This window comes from Hemicordylus capensis, chromosome 5 (assembly GCF_027244095.1).
Source record: "Hemicordylus capensis ecotype Gifberg chromosome 5, rHemCap1.1.pri, whole genome shotgun sequence".
NCBI lineage: Eukaryota > Metazoa > Chordata > Lepidosauria > Squamata > Cordylidae > Hemicordylus > Hemicordylus capensis.
This window is the reverse complement of record NC_069661.1, coordinates 189892764-189912566: the sequence shown is the minus strand read 5'-3', so window position 1 is coordinate 189912566 and position 19803 is coordinate 189892764. Positions and strand designations below refer to the sequence as shown.

Here is a 19803-nt window from a genome sequence, read left to right as displayed (position 1 = left end):
TGTGGGCAATAGGAACTCAGAGGTGCACTCATTAAAATGACTGATTGGTTTACCAGGTCCTCCTGACCTAAGAGATATCATACTTGCATGTCCGTCCATTTAGTCCATTTACACACAGGTTATTCTTGACCCATTCAAATCGTTGTGTTGTACTCTGGCACAGAAAACACAGACCATGGATCCTTTTGACATTTACCAGAATTCCCCTTCCCAGGAAAGAAGAGCAAGTGGAATGTTGCCTCACTTCATAGTTTGGGCTATTACTGCTCCTGGTTTCTTGAACCAGTGTGCTTCATTTGGTGTCTACACGGTGGAGTCACCATTGCATGGGTGATAGACTTGGCACCTGCCATAACACCCAAACGTGTCTTGTTCATCACGCCATTCACGCTTCCAGCCTTCAGATCAGCCTTCCTTGCTGGCCCAATCTAACCAGCTCATCTTGCTGCTACTAGAAGCTAGCTACACAACAGCAGACACCTTTGGGGTTTACCCCTGCTGCTTAACCCCCAAGCTGCTTTCCGTTCTTTGTCACCTAGATAGATAGATAGATAAATCTTTATTGTCATTGTCCTGTGCAGAACAACGAGATTGAAAAGAATCTACAACCACTACTACATGGATGGAACCACCTGGTTCCATCCCTGAGGAAAGAGCTCCTTTGGTTGCACCAGAGCCACAAGGGATCCAGTTGCCACTAAAGGAAGGATGAGCTTGTATTAGAATCGCTGCACCCCCTATCCCTGCTCTCTTTCTTAAATCCAAAATCCTGTTTCTTGAAAGCCTTCTTTTCTCTAGTCAGCCTGGCCTGGAAATCATTTAATTCAGACACTAAGCTAAATTGTCTCTTTGCAGTATCTGGTTGTCACCTTAAGTCAGGCCTGCTCAACTTAGGGCCCCCAGCTGTTTTTGGACTACAGCTCCCATAATCCCCAGCCACAGTGTCCAATAGCCAGAGATTATGGGAATTGTAGGCCAACTTCTGCAGGAGGGGCGAAGTTGAACAGGCCTGCCTTAAGTGGTGCAGCAGGGAAATGCTTGACTAAGAAGCAGAAGGTTGCTGGTTCGAATCCCCGCTGGTACTATATCGGGCAGCAGCAATATAGGAAGATGACGAAAGGCATTATCTCATACTGCATGGGAGGAGGCAATGGTAAACCCCTCCTGTAGTCTACCAAAGGCAACCACAGGGCTCTGTGGGTGCCAGGAGTCAAAATTGACTTGATGGCACACTTTACTTACTTTTACTAGTATCTGGTTAATCACTGTAATGTATTTCAGTAGTAGCATTGCTTTAATCATTTTTCTTATTCTGCTATACCCCAGAACCCCAAATAAAACCTTACTTTATTTTGAACTTGAACCTGTCAGTTCATTTCCCTGGGACCAGAACTTTGCACAAAAAAATTTCTAACATGGGACTGCTCCACCCCAGCTTGCTAATCCGCCCCCCTCACAAAGCCCAAATGCATTTAGAGATGTTCACCAATCACACCAGAGCAGTTCCATTAACATGTGGGAGTTGAGATCTTATTTCTCAAAAGACTTCTTTGACAGTTTCAGTCACTGCTTTTAGTGGCTAAAAAGCATACACTTATGTTTATGTTGTGTGTTTGCACAGTAAACACACAAAATGGTAAACATGTCTGCTTTTAATATAAGGGAAGTCGTCAATAGCTGAATCAGTTTTCTAGGCATCTTGAATAGCCATGAACTAAACTTAAATGCACTTCTTTTAGGTTAGGACTACAGTTAAATTTATGTGTACTATAATTCCAAGAAAGATTGAGTAAGAATGATACTCTAATCGTGCATGAGTTCTATCATCTGTCATACACATTCTGTTTTTAGTCATGTTACACTTCAAGAAGTTCCCTAGGGACAAATATTCCCTTTGTGCACTTAAAAAAGATCACATTCTCTTTCAATTATTAAGTGGTCCGTAACCTACTTTTTGAAAGCCTCATGCCAAGTCAGAAGAATTTATTAATTTGCTAGGGGGTGGGCAGTGTTATGGTGAAGATTTAATATTTAGAAAGCATCCTCTGAGATTCTTTTGCTGGGTTGTTAAGGTCACTCTTGGCTGGCACATGGCTCGAAATCATAAATGTTAAATGTTTCTAAATGTCTTCCTTATGACAGAGATGTTTGGAAAAACCTGGAAGCAGGGGGCTGCCAGGGAATTTTCTGGCCAATCGAGAGCAGTATAATCATTTCCTAATTGCTCTAAAAGTATGTATTATCAGGAATTCTTAGCATGTCCCACTGGAAGATATTATTATGGATTGTTTAATTTCTAAAATGTGATGTGCCACAGCTCAAGCATGCCTGTGTGTTGTTCTGTTTCTTGGCCGGTCTGCATGGCTTCTGAGCATGCAGCCTGTGCTTTGCCTAGCTATCCAGTTCCTTCAGTCATCTTTCCCCGGAGCAACATTAAGTGAGCTGCATGACATGTGCAACAGACCTAATATATGCATGACCCATGAGAACAGGCCCAAGACGAGGGCCTGTTAGAGTCAACTCGGTAGGCAAAACTTAGTCATCTTCAGTCTGCCTCTGGAGTCACAGTCATCAGAGTTGGTTTGGGATGAGTGAGCAAATTAAAGAGGCCATGCAGGGCTTTGCTCCAACCAAGATGTATCAGTGCATTTTTTATCCACTCTAAATGACAGTAAGGTTTATTTCTAAGTGGGCATCTCCTCCCCTGTGGAGTGGCACTCAGAGAGGAGGAACTGGACAACAGAAGAGTAGGACAACTTGCTATTGTCACACTGCTTCCCTGTTGTGCAGAAATGAGGACATTTTCAAGATGAATTCGCCCTCCTAGTGGACTTACTGGAAGGAGCTGGTTTGACTGCTCTTGGACCAGAAAAGGTTTTCTAAGACCTTAACTATTCCCTGAAGTGCTTTGACCCTAGCATATTAACAAGGAATACAGCTCAGAATTAAGCAATGTACAAATAAGCTAGTTAATCCATTACCCTCTTTTGCTTTCCAAAATATTTTTATGACCAGTCCTAGTTAATTCATCAGAGGCCCCTCTGCTCAAAATAGCAATGTCTCATGTTCTGTTCCATCATTTCCCCATGCTTATGAAGCTGTCTGATTCCGTCAATTCTATTGCTTTCATAGAAGTTGAATGAATGTTTTAAAAACCCACATATTGATGACTGAGGGCAAGGACTCTATTCATTTGCTGAGGTTGTGAGAAACTATTCCCACTTGCCACTGCTTGGAGTGGTAATCCATGGTCTGTGAATACTCTCAACACCTGTTGATAGACCTGTAGCTCCCCATCTCCTCACAGCCTTTTTGATGTGGATTGAGCCAGACAGCTGGGAAGTAGAATCCCAAAACATGTTTAGAACATCCACGTAACACACCAAATAATGTCTATTAGTAGCTGCTTCTTAGGCTCAACAACATCTGAAAATGTGAATCAAGCCTAAGTGAGCCAATACTTCATTCCTTTCAAGTGTTCTGGCTGGATTATTGCTTTTTTATTCTTACATATGCCACCCTTATCAAGAAAACCAACTCTCGGTTATCTTCTGTGATGGAATGATGTTTAGGTGCTTATGGACTTTAGAAGTCCTCAAAGTACCCCCTTCCCAAGGAAGGTCTCAGTAGCTGTTCCTAGATCTTCTAGCCATATGAAACTTCAGGCTTTTTAATTATTATTATTTTTAATCTGGGGAAAAGATGCAGTAGTAAGCCCATGTCATCTCTTAAAATAATACTTACTCCTTTTTCCACACTTAGAACTGAGATTAAGCATTCTTGGATCATTTTCACAATGCCACAAAAGATTTCTTTATTAGGAAAACACACATTTCTCTAGAGACAAGTGAAGGGTGCTGTTCTTGGTATATGACCAAAATATTAATACAGTTATTTATTTTCTCCCTACTTGCTTCCATGCACTAGCTAAATTGAAATGTGTATCAGTTGGCTTAAAAAAAATATTATTATTTAAAGGAGAGAGAAAACATCACATGCAGCAAGGAATCTCATCCATCTTTCCTAAGATATATTTGGATCAAATTCCTGGGCTGAATGTTTGACGATAATACAGAACTATTTAACCTGCTCTTATTTAGAAAATGGAGGATTTGTTTCACTTTAAATCTTTTAAAATGATGGATGATCTGTTTGTATCTCAAAAGGAATTTAAATTGTTATTTTTACTGGCAAAAATACTTGTCTACATACATCAAAATATGTTTAGTTTCCAAAGTCAAATGCTTAGTTATATACTGATACAAACAAACAAAGCTGTTGGTGTGGAAATGTTTGCTTAAGCTTTGTCTGATTACAGTCCTCTTCATCACCTCTAATCTCTACCTCTTGAGGAATCTTGGTATTGGCAATTATGATGTCCTGTTTTTGGATTATTTCACAAGCATAACCTTTCATGCAATTCTGGATGAGAAATGTGCTGTGGCAACACCAACTGCGACTTGAAAAATGAAATCTTAAAATTAGATTGTCATGCCAGTAGTCCCAGGGGTGTAGCAGGCCCTCTGGTTGCCTATGGTTTCCCCATCGCCCACACCACTTGTTTGTAGGGGGCAGCACTAATCCCTCGGCACCACCCCTTGCTGTGCTGCCCTGCCTCCTTCCTCCCCCCTGCTCGCTGCCATTGCACTCACCTGTTTTGGGTGAGCGAATGAAACCATGCTTCCTCTCTTGCTGTGATGCATCCCATCCCCTCACTCACTTCCAAGAGCCTGCCGGGAACTCTGGCAGGCTGTTGAAATGGTGTGACGTCCCCCACCTACCTTGAAACAGCAGGGAGCACTATGGCAGTGGCAGCGACAGTGGGGGGTGGAGGCAGCGGCAGTGGCAAGACAAGGAGGAGGGGGAGAGGCAGTGGGGAGACAGCAGCGAATGGTGGAATCCTGGTGGCTTGGCAGTGTGTGTTCACAGGGCTCGTGTGAACAGTGGTGATTGCACCCCCGAATACTCATTGCAAGAGAAAATGAAGCTAGATTAAACCCCTGTTCAGTCACTGCTATACTTGGGTACAGGGAACAGGAATGTGCTGTATAACCCTGGCTCTCCCTAATATAGCATTTGTCTGCAGAGGTAAATGCCGTACCCAGGGAGAGTCTCCCCTCATGCTCTAGAATACTGGCCATTGCAGACAAAATGTTGGTGGCACAGCCACAGTGGGCATTGCATCCAATGGGAGTGGTATGCTCCCATTTCTCCTGTACTAGGGTACAGTAATGACTGGGCATGGGTAAAGTGTGAATGTGCTGCTGATCTAAAGTATTCATCTTGATTTGGGTTTGCTAGATTATAAGTACAAAGTAAAACCTCAGAGAACTTTTGTAATGATGGTCTGCAAAATTCCAAAAAACATATGGAACTACAGACAAAATTTCTGTGAGTATAAGACACTGAAATACCATTACTGCTTAGGTGCAGATTTTATTACAAATTCCAAATATATGAACACCAGTAGAAAAGGAAGCACATCATCTATTTACAATCACTACACATTTACATATATTATATACAGATAGTGAATTTAGTCAAATATATGAGAAGAAAATAGAAATATAGCAGATATCAGTATGAAACTGTACATGGCATATTTTCATCTTTTAGTATGATTTTACTGTAATAATAAATACAGCTCTATATTTACAAATTGTATTTTATATAAAAAAGCTTCTCTGAAATTTCCAAGTTAAAATATCTGAATCAAAGTGTTTGAACATGCTTATAAAAATAATATGCATAGTAGCCTCTTATTTTGGAGTTTATCTAATCTTTAAAAATATTTGTATAAAAGAATCTACCTTGAGCCAGTCTTCGGACTTATTCTTTTACTTCTCAAAGTTGTGTACAAAAGTTAGTATAGTACAGTATATGAGGGACAATTTCACTGACATTAAGCAGCACTCCCTAACAGAACCACAATAAAAATAAAGCTAAATAAACATGGTAAGAACTATTGTGCAATGGTCAGATGATCTCTTATTTAATCCAAAGTGGTTTTAGGAATCATTCTCCAGCTTCATGCTGCATTGCTTCAAAAGCCGACAAATTAAAGGAATATGATAATCAAGCAGACGGCTCTTTTGGGCATAGTTTCTGCATTTGTTCATTTTCTTTCCCAAAGATGCACAAGTCAGCTGAGTAAACTGATGCAGCATAAAACTGAAAATAATTCAGGTCTCTCTCTGCTCACCGTCCCAAGTGGCTCTTCCAAGTATTTTTGACTAACGTCAATAGATTTCCCAATATAAATCTGAGCACGCATCAGGGACCATTTGTAAAGGATATCTTCACGTACTCCTTAAAGAAGTTAAGTATATCCAGATAACATTATTCCTGTCTTCTGCATTTAGACAAGCACATTTTAGGTGGCTCCAGTTTAAATACTTTGTGCAACTGAGACAGCCACACTCTTACACACCTACAGCATTTATTAGGTGAGATAGCTCTGCCTAATATATTAATCTGTTTCCTGTTTTTTGTTTAAATGAGCTTAGTGGGAGTTTTGCTATGGTAATTCAAAAAAGCCCTCTTTCTTTGGATCTCACCTCAGTCAGTTATGTCTATTGCAATCACCTGAGCCAATACTGGAAACACAAGAGTTTTTTTTTAGATGTTTCCTTCATTTAAATGGTAGTTGATTCAAGGTTTTTTTTTGTAAACAGGTTGAGATGGTATTTGGAGTTTCAGGATGCCAATTTTCATTGTCCAACAAACATTTTTGATGTGTAATAAGAACAGACAAATCTTTCTCTCTCTCTGTATAACAAATACCTACACATTCACTTAATCTCAGATTGACAACTTTGTAAACATAGGTACCTGTGAGATGAAGCTAATGGCATGGAACAAATGTTACTGATGAAAGATTACAGTTTTCTTTTATTTGATAAGATGGTGGCACCAGTGAACTATTGGCAGGAACATCATATGATATTTTGGTGCTTGCAAAGGTTACTAAAGCCTGTGTTGAATCACATGATTGTTTCTCTGCATCCTCTGAATTAACAGAGACCAGACTGGCATGCTTGGATGCTTTCCATGCAAAGGTTTGCTTTCGAAGACTTCCCAGATCTTCCTTGAAATGAGGATTGAAAAGTATGTATAGAAGTGGGTTTAGGCATGCAGGTAGGGGTACAATCACAAGGAGTATTGGTTTAATTACTTCTGAGCTGATAAAAGTAAGGTTTAACAAGGAGGAAAATGATAAAATGGCCACAGGACAATAGAGAATACAGTTAGTAAAAAGCAAAAAAGCTATATGCTTTACCATAGAACAGTCCCAAATATTGTCCAGTTCTCCCTTATCCAAGCTGCAGTAGAGTTTTGTATAGGCTACTGTCATTACAAGAAAACACAGAGAGTTCAACAGGACTAGGGCTACCATGTAACCCACAGCAGTTGGCTTGCCAAAAGGCAAAGGTGTGCAGAGGGGAGAAACCCCATACTCGATCCCACCAAATATTGGAATCACTGCAATGATTAAAGCCAACAGAAAGCAAAAGAAAATAGCTATTCTCATACTAGCAAGGTTAGGTTTTGTCTCAAACTTTGTGGCATGTCTCACAGGGAATCCACGTTCAAGAGCTGCCAGGGTAAGCAAGAAAATAGAAGCCTCTGAAGCAAAGATGGAGAGAAGGCCAACAATGTGGCAGCCAACTCCACCTTCCCACCACGCACCATAATGAGCAAAGACACCAAAGGTTAATGCATCCACACCGGCAAGCACACTGCTAGACACACCCATGAGTGTGTTCACAACCGCTATTAGTCCAATTAACAATTTTACTGAGGAGATGAACAGTGGGGATTTGAAGATTGTTGCAATCACCAATGTATTGCAAAGGAAGGCCAAAACTACAATGGTCCAAACTCCTAATCTGATCAGCCAACTGCCAAACAGGTAGCTGCATGGCTTGAAGGGTCCTGCAAGGACAAGATGGGAAAAGAAGAGTTATAGAAAAGCTTGGTTCATGGATTCCTAAGTTGCCCCCCTCAGCTTCATTCCTCTCTTGGTTTCTGCACTGAAGAAACTGAGTAAAGTATTACTCACTGTAAGCCCTCATTTCTTGGCCTCTGGTTTTGAATGGTGACTATTAGCCAGAACATATGTCAATGTGTACATTCATGTCTGCTTTCCTATGTTTGTTTTTAAGGGGAAAGGGATAGGCCTAGTTTCACTAAAAAACAGAACATTCTTCTTGGAAACAGGCATGCGTTCTGATAGTAAATATAGGTATATCTTGTTGGCTTTCATCCAACCAGTTACTGGATCATTGGTAACCTCCTTTTTGCTGGGAAAGGCTGTTGAGCAGGACATCACAAATGAAGCTGGCACCTCATTCCACATCTCCACAGAAAATGCTGATGGCCAACAGCTCTACCTTTCCTTTTCAAATGACTTGGGACATGAGTGCTTACTCAGTATCCAGTTGTGGGTGGAGAATAGATGTGGAAAGACTGAGGTAAATATAGCCAGCAGACTTTGACAGCTGAGGTAGGAGTTAGGGATGCTTTTCATCAATCTTGGCATCTTGTGGTAATTGGTTTTCAACACTGTTGTCATCTGCCATTTTAGGTTGCAGGAGTGACCTGGAGAACATTCTGTTCCCTTCATTTGGTAAGGACTGGGATATTCACTTTCAGATCAAAATCTCAGAACTATGATTCATGCCTTTTTTAACCTTACAGCTAGATTGTGTCACATCCTCCATGCATTACTGACTCTTTTCATAGCTCCTCTTAATATGTGAATTTTCACCAGTAGAGGATCTTGTGTGTGTGTGTGTGTGTGTGTGTGTGTGTGTGTGTGTGTGTGTGTTTTAAGAAACAGATAGTACAACTATCAGAGCTCCTATCTTGCTAACAGATTTATACCTGGAGAGGGAGAGCACTGAACTGAATGATGAGCTTTCAAATCTTCATCAAAGTCAAGAAGAAAATCTTCAAAGTCATGGTCATCTGCAGAAAGGAATACCACACTATTCAACCATTTATAAGAATAAAATCTTATAGATGTATATAGGAGAAAGGTTATGACATTTTATACACTGGTCTTATGCTTTCTTATTGTAAAAAGCTCTAAATTGCAGAGTTTTGAACAACTGATTCTTAAAATTCTGGACAGATAGGATACTGAGATGAAAATAAAAGGGATCCCCATATTGAGGAAAAAGGAGCATACGTCAGCCAGGAACATATAGAATGAACACTATGGAACCTCCTTTATTTGAATCTGTTATCTAAAACTCCTTTTTCATCAAATGTATTGGGCTGTAACCAGAAATTGAATTGTGTAAGTGGAAGTACAATGATGTAGAAGTGCTGTTCCATCTGTACATCAGGGTTTGCCTCCTCCCTATATCAGCCTCCTTCACTCACTGAAAAGTGGGTCGGAGCATGGGAGCTGCAGAGAGAGAGGGGACTGGTAGAAATTGGGCAGAGCTGCCTTCCTTTTCAGGGGACATGGAGCTGATGTAGTGAGGAAGGCAGGAAATCCTTGTTACATAAGTGGATTTCCAATTATGCAACTCTCAATCTAATCCAATATGTTCCACACCAGATTGTGGTAACCTTCTGCAAATGGCACTTCATTTTATCTGATTATCCAAATGATTGTGCATGTTCTCCAGTTTATTTGGATCACTGAGGTTGTGCTACAAATGAGGATGGAAACGTGATGTTGATGAACTGGGTGGTAGAAAACCATGAAGGCTGGTCCACTCTTCCCTTATGTTTGGGAGTTTTGGCCACAGTGCTACAGAATCCACAAGATTCTATAGAGACATATGAAAAGTCTCCAATGAGTGGTTCGACACCCCAGCAGCAGGTACTTCTCCTAAGCAATCAGCGAGTGGATGCTATCTTACCATTTCAGTATTTCCAAAAAAGACAGGATGGCAAATACAGAACATGTTTTCAAATTACATTAGCAATAGTGATAGTTAGGACTTCATTCTCACAAACAAAACCACTTAAGGCTGCAAATGAAGACTCTCATGACTGAATGCTTCTCCACAGAAAAGCAACCACATGTGGAAAACTAAGATGTGGCAGAGCGGGCTGAGATCCTATGTTAGAACCGTTCTGCCTAACAGCTTGTTTTCTGTATGTAGGCAACCTTTTGGTATGGAAGAGCATACAGATGTGTCACCTCTCACTTGCAGTTTGACATTGGTTCATTTTGTTGCTTGTTTTTGTTGTTTGGTGGTGTTTTAATTAATTGTGTAAGCCAATTTTTTCACAAATGAAAAGCAAGATATAAATATATTAAAAATTCCAGCTTACTTCTTTAGTTGCTGATTGTGAAAACCTGGCTTAATTCTGCTCCCATTGGTAAACAGCAGATGGAGACTGGTCACCTGTCAGTAAATCTGCACAACTGTGCGACTGACCCACTTACATACATGTGACTGATTATCTTTGAGAATACAAAGGCACCAGCTTTCTACTTCTCTTGTTCAATATATGTGAGCTAGATCATGGTGTGCAAAAAGCAGAAAGGAAAGGTACAGGTGATGTGTGCTAGTAAACTAGGTCACACATTGCAGGAAATGCAAAAAACCCTCCCCGAGGCACTAGCCATTTATTTATGCATTTGTTTGTTTACTCATTTATTTGATTTATATACCGCCCTTCCAAAGGTGGCTTAGGGCGGTTTACGTTAATATCAAGAATACATAACAATTAAAATTTAAAAACCAATTAAAAGCAGATTAAAATTCCATTTTAAAACTAGATAACATTAAAACTAGATCATGAGCCCTGTCTCACAAGCAGTGAGAAAGGGCTACTGGGTTTGCGGGGAGGAAGCCCTAAAGAGCTTACCTCCCTGCAGATGAGCATTCCACCCTCCCTGGACAGGTGGATCACCCGTCCACATGAGCACTGGCTGCTGCCGGCAGCTCCGAGGGTTTGGGGGCAGGGACACACTGCCCGCACCCCTGGAGCTCCAATATGCACTACATGAATGTGCGGCTGATACACACACACACACACACACACACACACACACACACACACACACACGGTTAGGGAGCGCTCGCTCCCTTAACCTTTGCCACGGTGGTGCTGCTAGGATTAGGCCCTATCCCGGCCGTTCACACATGCATGCAAAACCAGGCCGGCCTCCCTTAGTTCTGTTTTGCACATGCGAGTAAACAGCCTCATTGTTAATGGCCAGACTAAAAAGATGGATCTTTAAGTATTTAAGGCTCTTCTGAATGCCTCCAAGGAAGACAATCCTCTTATATGCACAGGGAGCATGTTCCACAACCTAGGGGTGACAACAGAGAAGGCCCTATCCCAGGTCTCCACCAGATGAACCAGTGGCATCCAAAGATGGACCCCTCCTGATGAACCCAATGAGCAGTGGGGATCTTGTAGAGAAAAGCATTCCCTCAGGTAACCCAGACCCAAGCCATCCAAACTGGCCTGGAGGGAAATTTAAAAACACTACTCTGCAAGGATGGAATAGATATCTTCTTGGAAATGTGTGCCTACTGGCATTCTATTAAACAGGGAAAGGAGAAAGGCATATAAGTCACTGGCTGCCACATTCTAATCAATAGGAAATATCCTCTTTTTAAATCTGATTTACTTGTATTTTTATTTACCTTGTGTATGGAAAATACCAGCATCTTTCCTTTGAAATACATCAGCACTGCTGTTCTCATATTTGTTCCACTGGCTTTGGATTTTGTAGTAACTGTCACAAGCTCCAAATGCACAACACTGGTAAGCATAAGGCATTTCTATCACCCTTTAAAAGACAATATAGGGTTACAGATGTTAAAAAAACACCTCAGTGTACTCACCCAACATTCTTAGCAAAATTAATGCAAATAGTAATTAAGACAAAACACATTCTTCCAAAAGTTCTATACATTTCAACACTGTAAACATCACATATAATCACAATAAAGAAATAATCACTGATAAAGAAAACAGCAACAGGTATGTCCCATGGAAGCTTCATATTTACATTTCCTTATTTTAGCTATTATGTTAAGAGCCTGATCCTACAGTGCTAGATTACCACTAACACCGCCCTCAACACTCAACTAGCAGGAAACCCCTATTCCTGATTCTATATTACTGAAAAGCACTTGTGATTGCTGGCAACCCTGAAACGGCATCCTATAGACCTTTGGATCAGGTAGGACATACTGTGCAGCATAAGGGGTTAATTAAATGAATGTGACAAAGTATTTTACTTCCATACTCAAACTACCCATATAGGCCATTTCCATGATTTTTTTTCCCCTTTGCAGCTATGTATTCCTTACATTTTAAAAATAAAGTAGTATTTATGAAGCAACAGTCAATAAGAAGGAAGCATGCCACTATAAAACATAAACCACACAACGTAATTTTCAGAATAGAGGCCATGTATATTTTTTTTGGAGGAAATGCATTGCTGAAAAGCAGATGTGTTTCAGAGCAAACAGCTACCAGGGTGTTCAAAATCAATCATATTTACTTGAGATAAAAAAGGATGTAATCCGTCTATAATTTTTACCATGTACGCCTTAGTTTCAGTACTGTGGTTCAAAGCCTTTGGATAGGAAGTAACACACATTATACAGTGACACCCCTCCCACTGCACATGAACACAAATGTGCCTTATTAGTTTTAATGAGGTACTCACTTGAGTTCTGGAAAGTTTTCAGATGATATCAAACTTTGTAGTGCATGATTTCCTGTTAATTTTAGATGAGTTAAACCATATAGGCCAGTTACAGGAAAAGAGGACAAAAGGTTGGATGACAGATCCCTGCAAAATAAGAAAGAAAACCAGCTTACTATTCTAGAAGGATGGGATTCCACCCCCCCACCTGAACATATTTGTTATTGTTATGGATTATTAAACTAACAGAAACAGTATTTAACAGATAAAAGATGCACCAGTTTTATAAAATATGAATTCAGTTAAAACACGTTTTCCTGTGGATTTCTCAGTGAAGTGAATGGGAATACTGCAAGAGCTCTATTATCCCCTTGGTTTTTTTGTGGACAACTCTTTGAATATGCTCTTTATGTGTCCCAGTGACTTAAATGGACATCATTACCATGGACATTGCCTTCAAGAAGCATGCTTACAGCTGCATCCTAGCTTGTTTTGCTTTGGTTCCAAAGAACCATGAGTGAAAAGAAAACAGCTGCTACTAGTGGTGTTCTGAAAATGCTTAAGAGCTTACACAGTGCCATAAGAGATAAGTTCTACAGCAGCTCCCATGCTTCCACTTGCGTGAGAGAATGTACAAACTGTTGCACAAGCAGAACAACATGCTTGGACTAAGTTTCACTTTTCTCATGTAACACTCTAGTGCAAAGTGTAACACAGTCGTTCCATGAACAGAAGTCTCACTAGAAGAGTGGACCTCAAAGGAGTTTGGGTTTGACCCAAAATGGATCATATGGAGCAGATACCAGGAATATGATGACTACCTCTCCCTGCTTAGGATTCTACCCCATCATTAATCCAAATATCTGCTGTTCAGAACTGTTAAACTACTGTGTTGGCCAGACCAGCATATGTTAAGGCACTGCATGTATTTACATGTATTGGTGCTTTAAATCATCCTAATCTGTTTCACTCTGTACTTAATGGAATTTTTGTCCACTGAATATTCAAAAGATTGTAATCGTTTTCCATCAAACATGAAAAAAAGAACAATAAGCAGACACTTACAACTTAATCAGGGAGAGTAAAGAGGAGAATGCATTGGCATGAATGGTCGATATTTTATTCCAAGCTAAATCCCTACAGAAAGAATGAAAATGACACATGCTTAGTGTGTGTGCTTGTGGGGGAGGGAATTTAGAATTGTAGTTTAAAAAACCCAACCCAATTAACTGCATGAAATTACTCTCAGTAGGCTGTTCTTAGGAAATCATAGTGAAAGAGAGTTGTATCCAATTTATAAGTCATTATTTAGAATCAAACTGAATGCCTACAGCCAATACTTTGGCTGGTAAATTTGAATGCACGCAGCCCCACACAGCTACCCTATCAGCAAGCTATGGAAGAATCCCACCCCCTCTCACCCATCTCTTTCCCTCTGGTACATTTCTCTTTCTTCCACCTTCTCACCTCCTCTCTCCCTCTTGCCACCTGTTTCCCCAAGCCTTTCTCTTCCCATTTCCTGTCTGGCAGATGTGCTATTGAGGGGAAAGGCTTCACCACTAGAACCACAATGCAATAATATATAACAGTTTGATTCATTTATCATATATTCTATTAAAACATTATTCCTGTTGTAGTCAGTGACTGACATATTGTGCAAGAGTATGTCAGCCTATTAACATTGCATTTGTGCAATTTGTACAAATGCAAACTTTCTGTAAATTGTGTTACACAAGAGTAAGCCCTTTGGAAATAATCAGCTTACTCTTATTTGATGTAACTTGTGCAACTTATGGAAATTGTGCAAACACAATGTTACAAGGCTGACTTACTCTTGCATAGTATGTCAGCTAGTGTGACTACTTACTTTTGTACAATTCCACAATCTCTCTCTCTTTACTTTTGACAGCAGCATAAAAGTTACTCAGCTTTTCATTTCAGCAGTGGATTCTGGAATGCACCTATACATGGTGCGTGTATATATATATATATATATATATATATATATATATATATGAATGATGAACTCTAGTTTCCTATTTCTTCAGAAATGTCTAGAAGCTAGTTCAAGGAGGGTTCTTGTACATGGCTATGTGAATTCATTGCTGGAAATGCTCAACGTCAGAATGTTTGTTTTGCTTTGGCAAACCTAACCCAGCAAGCTGAATGATCAAAGGAAAAAAATGGAAACCAAAGCACGTAGGAACAGGGACAGGAAAGGAATGTGAGCTTCCATGTTTCTCAGAACGAAGTTAAATAGCTCTTATGACTGTACTCACAGTGAGCGCAGGGCCACCAGCTGCTGAAATGTGTCTGCTCGTATTTCAGAGATTTCATTGTGGTGTAAGTTGCTGTAATGGCAAAATTTGATTCTATAGTTAACAACATTTGGAGAACTTTACTTGCTGCTCAGGATCCAAAGAACTACTTGTATGTGCCCTTGGGCATATCTAATGAGATTTTTTACTTTGAAAAGCAGACCCATCCCATATCACAAACTGCTTTTGAAATACCCTCAGATTTAAAAGTGACTTGCTATATAGCATGGGGGACTGAAGTTCAGGAAATACAGTCCAGGTCCCTTTGAGCATATAGAACTAGTTGTATGGATTTTGAGATTCTAGCCACAGTTTGGATTTATTTTGGAACTCTATTACACACACACACACACACACACACACACACACACACACACACACTGCACATCATATCATCCTGACGGAAGAGGCCAAGCTGGGAAGATGTATGGTGGCAAGGGTCTCAAACCACGAACACTGGTAGCAGAGCTCAGGTGCCTTATTCTCTGTGTCCCTGAGCCAGGTTGAAGGGAGAGGGAATACCTCACCTGAGCTACCCAGCATTCCCTATCAGTGGCTGACATACTAAGGAAATTACTCAAAGCAATGCCTCTTTGAAATTCAAAGGATGAGTTAGGAATTGCCAAATTTGTCCTTTTAATTTCAGTGGGACTACTCTCATTTTCTTCAGTATGCCAGCCACCAGCCAGAAGGTAAACTTTAACTAACTAGCACTATAAAAAGTAAAAAGAAATCAGTGGAAGGGTAAGGTAGAAAGAGTGTCAAGGATCTCTCATATCCTGGATCAAAGCTGGAGTTCCCACTGCACTGACAGCCCAAATGTAAAAACAAACAAACAAACAAACAAAGGACAACGTGATGTAAAACCTAGGACGCACCAATTGTGCCCTTCTCTCTGAGGGGGCATACATTCCACTAAATATGCAAAAGAAATGTGTGGTGTGGTGGGACATGGGATATATTGGACCTCGTCAAATGGCTCACCATTAGCTGAAAATATGGGTATGTAATACAAAACTATAAACTTGAAATATAAATTTCAAATATAGGCAAAACTCAGACTCATATGTACAGAGCTGCTTCATGCATGGAGTGAATGGAAGCAAACCCACTGTGTTTGTTCATGGCTCAAAAGCCTTTTGATAAACTTACATTTTCTGAAGTTTGTCACATTCAGTAAAATGAGGTAAGTTGTTCAGCTGATTATAGGAGAGGTCACTGAAATACAAAAGGGGGAAAACATAATATGCATGGCTCTGCTATAAAATAATAATAATAAAAAAAAAACATTTTTAGGATAACTGCTACTGTCTGAAAAAGACTGATACTGAAAGTATTATTAGATCCAATTTTTCCTCCAAAACATAACTCTTATTTTAATTGTTTAAAATAATCTGCTAAATGCTTTGTTTTTTACCTTTAAAGGGGGGGGGGATTCTATTAGTTGCAATCATTGTGAAATTTAATTAGCTTCCCAGACTACACTTTAAATTAAATAATCTTGCTTCTGACCTTTAGAACTGCCGTATCTTTAGCTGAGGGAAGTGGTTTGAGGAACTAGAAACAACTTTGAAATCAATCACTACATGGAAAAAAGCCTTTCAAATGATTTGAGCCAAAACTCAACAAATTACAGAATAACTGAAACATCTGGATTCATTTATAGTATAATATAACTAATCAAAAACAAGCCACGGTAATTTGCAGAAATTGTAAAAAAGAAGAAAGAGAGAAAAAGGGAAGTTGATTTGCATCCTGTACTCCCATCAGTTTTAATAGGACTTTTGCCTCTGAACAGAAAAAACAGAAAGCGAATGGACACAGAGACATGCCCTTTGTTTCTGTTTTGTAACCTTCCTGTGGCGAATTCTTTAAAATGGATTCAAAGTTAAGTTGTTGAGCAAATGAAAATCTATTTGTATGGGCAGAATGGGAAAACACTTCTCTTTTGCTAGAAAGCATTTATTTCTCATGAGGGCGGGGAAAGCCACAAAGACCACCCCATCAACAAAAGATCTAAGAGAGGACTAGCAAGACTAAAAAAGAAAAGAAAAGGGGCAGTTTGAGTCAGTGGAAGGTAAAATGCAAGGGTGCACCTGTATTCATCTCCAGAGATGGAAGTTGCAAAGGCCCAAGGAAGAGAGTGCTGAGGACTTTCTGGCTACCTAGAGGGCAGTCTCAGAGTGGGAACGCAATGCTCCATCTCAGGGGCAGGGTAAAATTACTGTTAAAATGATAAATGCAGGGAGAATAGCTAGAGCAGAGTCTTTGGAGGAGGAATAAACTCTCTGAGCATCCCATGGTCTAGATATGGCACTCTTTGCATGTCTAGTGATATATTCTAATATATATATCTCCTAATAAGGAGGGTGTCTCATGGAAATAGATGGTCCAGATTGTAAGCCTTTTTTTGCAGAGAATATATTAGAATAAACCCATCTTGAAAGTCACTCCCTACCTGTCAGGCAGACTTAGTTGGAACTCTGACTAAGGTGGCTGGGGAGGGGTGGGAGATGGCACAGTAAATGCCAACCCCAAGAAACCATCAGATTTGAATTTCCAGGTTCCCCAAAATGCAGCAACCTGGGAGCAAATAGTCTTTCCTTATAGAATGGACCACTTTTTTTTTTTTTTTTGCTTATTTGTCAGCTACTCTGGTTACTGTTTGCAAAGAAAGGAATCCAACAGAACTTAAAACCAACAAGAACTGCACTTACATTGTGCATGGGCAATATAAGTACAGTGTATGCAATCACTGGCTTATATACTGCACAGAGAACCACAGACTAAAGCTAGAAGTGGGTGTGCTGGTGCAAGGCACTCTAAAGCATGCCCACACTGCTGTGGAGGTGGGGCTGCTTTGTGCCTGCTAAGCACTGCATAATTGCAATGCGATGGTACTCTCATCATTCCCAATGGGAATAGCATCACAACTGCAATTATGCAGCGTGTGTGCCTCTCTCTTCGATCTACAGTTCTCTGCGTGGTATGTAAGCCTGTGTGCTTTTACTGTGCTGCTGAGCACTGAATTAGGTACTGATGCACATTCTGTTGTTAGTGAGTCAGCCAAGACATAATCCTTGTGCTGTTCCTGGATACTTGTTCATGTCATATGCTACAACAACAATTATCTGCAGTTTCAACACCTGCAGTTTCATGTATCTGTGGACAGAGACCTAGTTTCCTTATCCACGGTATAAAAATAGGCTAAAATTAGCCTATTCATGGTTTTAAGTGGCTGAAAATGACCTAGAAATTACTTCTGATGTCATTTCTGACTGCCATTTTACACTGCAGAGCCATTTTGTGGCTCCTACACAAAACATTACTGTGATTTGGGGGTAAAAATAGGAGGAACTGGGGATTGGGGGGCACTGCTGGAGAGCAAGGTAGAGTACTTTATTTCTCTTACTCATGCTCCCCTCACTCTGTGTTTAGGTGTGTGTGTGTGTGTGTATAGGAACCCAATCCCTTGGCCCCATAGGGGTAAGGTTTCATTATTCAAATTTTCCAATATTGCACCTATAGGCGAGAATGGAACCCCCACGTATAACAAGGGCCACGTGTATATGACAAACTATATTTTTAAAATGTTACTCCCAACAATACTGGTGCGTACTTTCCCCAGAAATGTGCACAAGGGCCACTTTGATACTATGAGATTACATTACAATTAGTGCTATTAGAATGTTGGCCAAGCAAACTAATACCAGATACATTCATCATGATGTAATGCTTAAAGGAAAGTGCAGTTGGCCCATTCACAAAGAAGTAGACAGAATGATTACTTTTGATAGTGATTAAACTAACGCTTCAACATTCTTGCAAGCTGCAATAATGTATTGGTTACTCATCAGAAGAAAATAGATCTTCCACACATCTCAGAAATACTGTTCAAAATTCCAACTGAATAAATATGGATGAGAGAGAAACTAAAGAATGGAACATTAAAGTATCAGTACAGAATCATATAACCAAAACACATAAGCGATGACATTCTGTCCCTGTTTGAGTAGCCCTATTCAGCAATTCCCCTCCAAGCATTCACTGTATTCACAGAGAGGGAAGCAGGGATTACGCCTGCTAGCCATACCCCCAACCGCCACAGGGTAGCTCATTTTTTGAAAGGCACATGGAGGTTGGGGCTATGGTCAGGGGATGTGCTGTTGTTGCGGGGCGCATGGCCAGGGTCTTGAACAATTATCTGGGGGGCATGGTCCCACATTCCCCCTCCACATTTTTGATAAACACGTTGTGGGGTGTAGAATCCAGAGGAAAGAGCTGTGGTATGCAAGGACAAGGAGCGGAGTGGAATCAGGCACAGTAATGGTTTAATAAGGCAGATAGTATTTACAGAGAGGCAAGTGCCATCTGCCTTCAGTGCTCTTGCTGGGGCTGTTTGTTAGCCCCATCTTGACTCCAGGACTGGAATACAAATAACTAAAGCACCATTCAGAAGCTGGCTTGGATCAAGGAATGGATTAACCAAAAACACCACAGGGGGAATGACTGAATAGGGTTAGTTATGACAAGATTTGGTAATTACTGGCAGCAAATCCTTTAATAATTTAGTACCAAACTCTACAGAAAGTTTCTGAGTCCAGTTTAGATTTAGGGTGGAGAAATGGAAACAGGGTTTCAGTGGTCTATTACTTATGTTCTCTGGACATTAGTTTTAAAAAAGCATTTGAAAAATAGGAAGAAACCTGATCATGTCATCTCCATTGTACACCATTGTACACCATTGTACACTTTTCTTCTTGATCAAATCATGATATTGTCGGCTTATCTTATTCTACAAGATTACCCCACCATATACTTTTTGCTTTATAGCCCAAGCTCTCTAAA

General features: G+C 40.2%; 1 protein-coding gene across 4 annotated transcripts in view; it reads right to left on the bottom strand.

Moving 5' to 3' along the window:
* Positions 1-5416: 5416 nt before the first annotated feature.
* Positions 5417-19803, bottom strand: part of LGR5 (leucine rich repeat containing G protein-coupled receptor 5) — a 119791-nt gene continuing 105404 nt past the window's right edge. For 3 of the 4 annotated variants that reach the window (XM_053258518.1, XM_053258520.1, XM_053258521.1), the window contains 7 exons: positions 16108-16173; positions 14917-14988; positions 13703-13774; positions 12659-12784; positions 11625-11770; positions 8887-8970; positions 5417-7935 (listed from right to left, as the gene is read on the bottom strand). In XM_053258518.1, the coding sequence (XP_053114493.1) occupies positions 6845-7935; positions 8887-8970; positions 11625-11770; positions 12659-12784; positions 13703-13774; positions 14917-14988; positions 16108-16173 (1657 nt within the window). In that variant the 3' untranslated portion in view covers positions 5417-6844. The remainder of the gene's footprint in view (positions 7936-8886; positions 8971-11624; positions 11771-12658; positions 12785-13702; positions 13775-14916; positions 14989-16107; positions 16174-19803) is intronic. The other variant, XM_053258519.1, reaches the window with a different exon arrangement.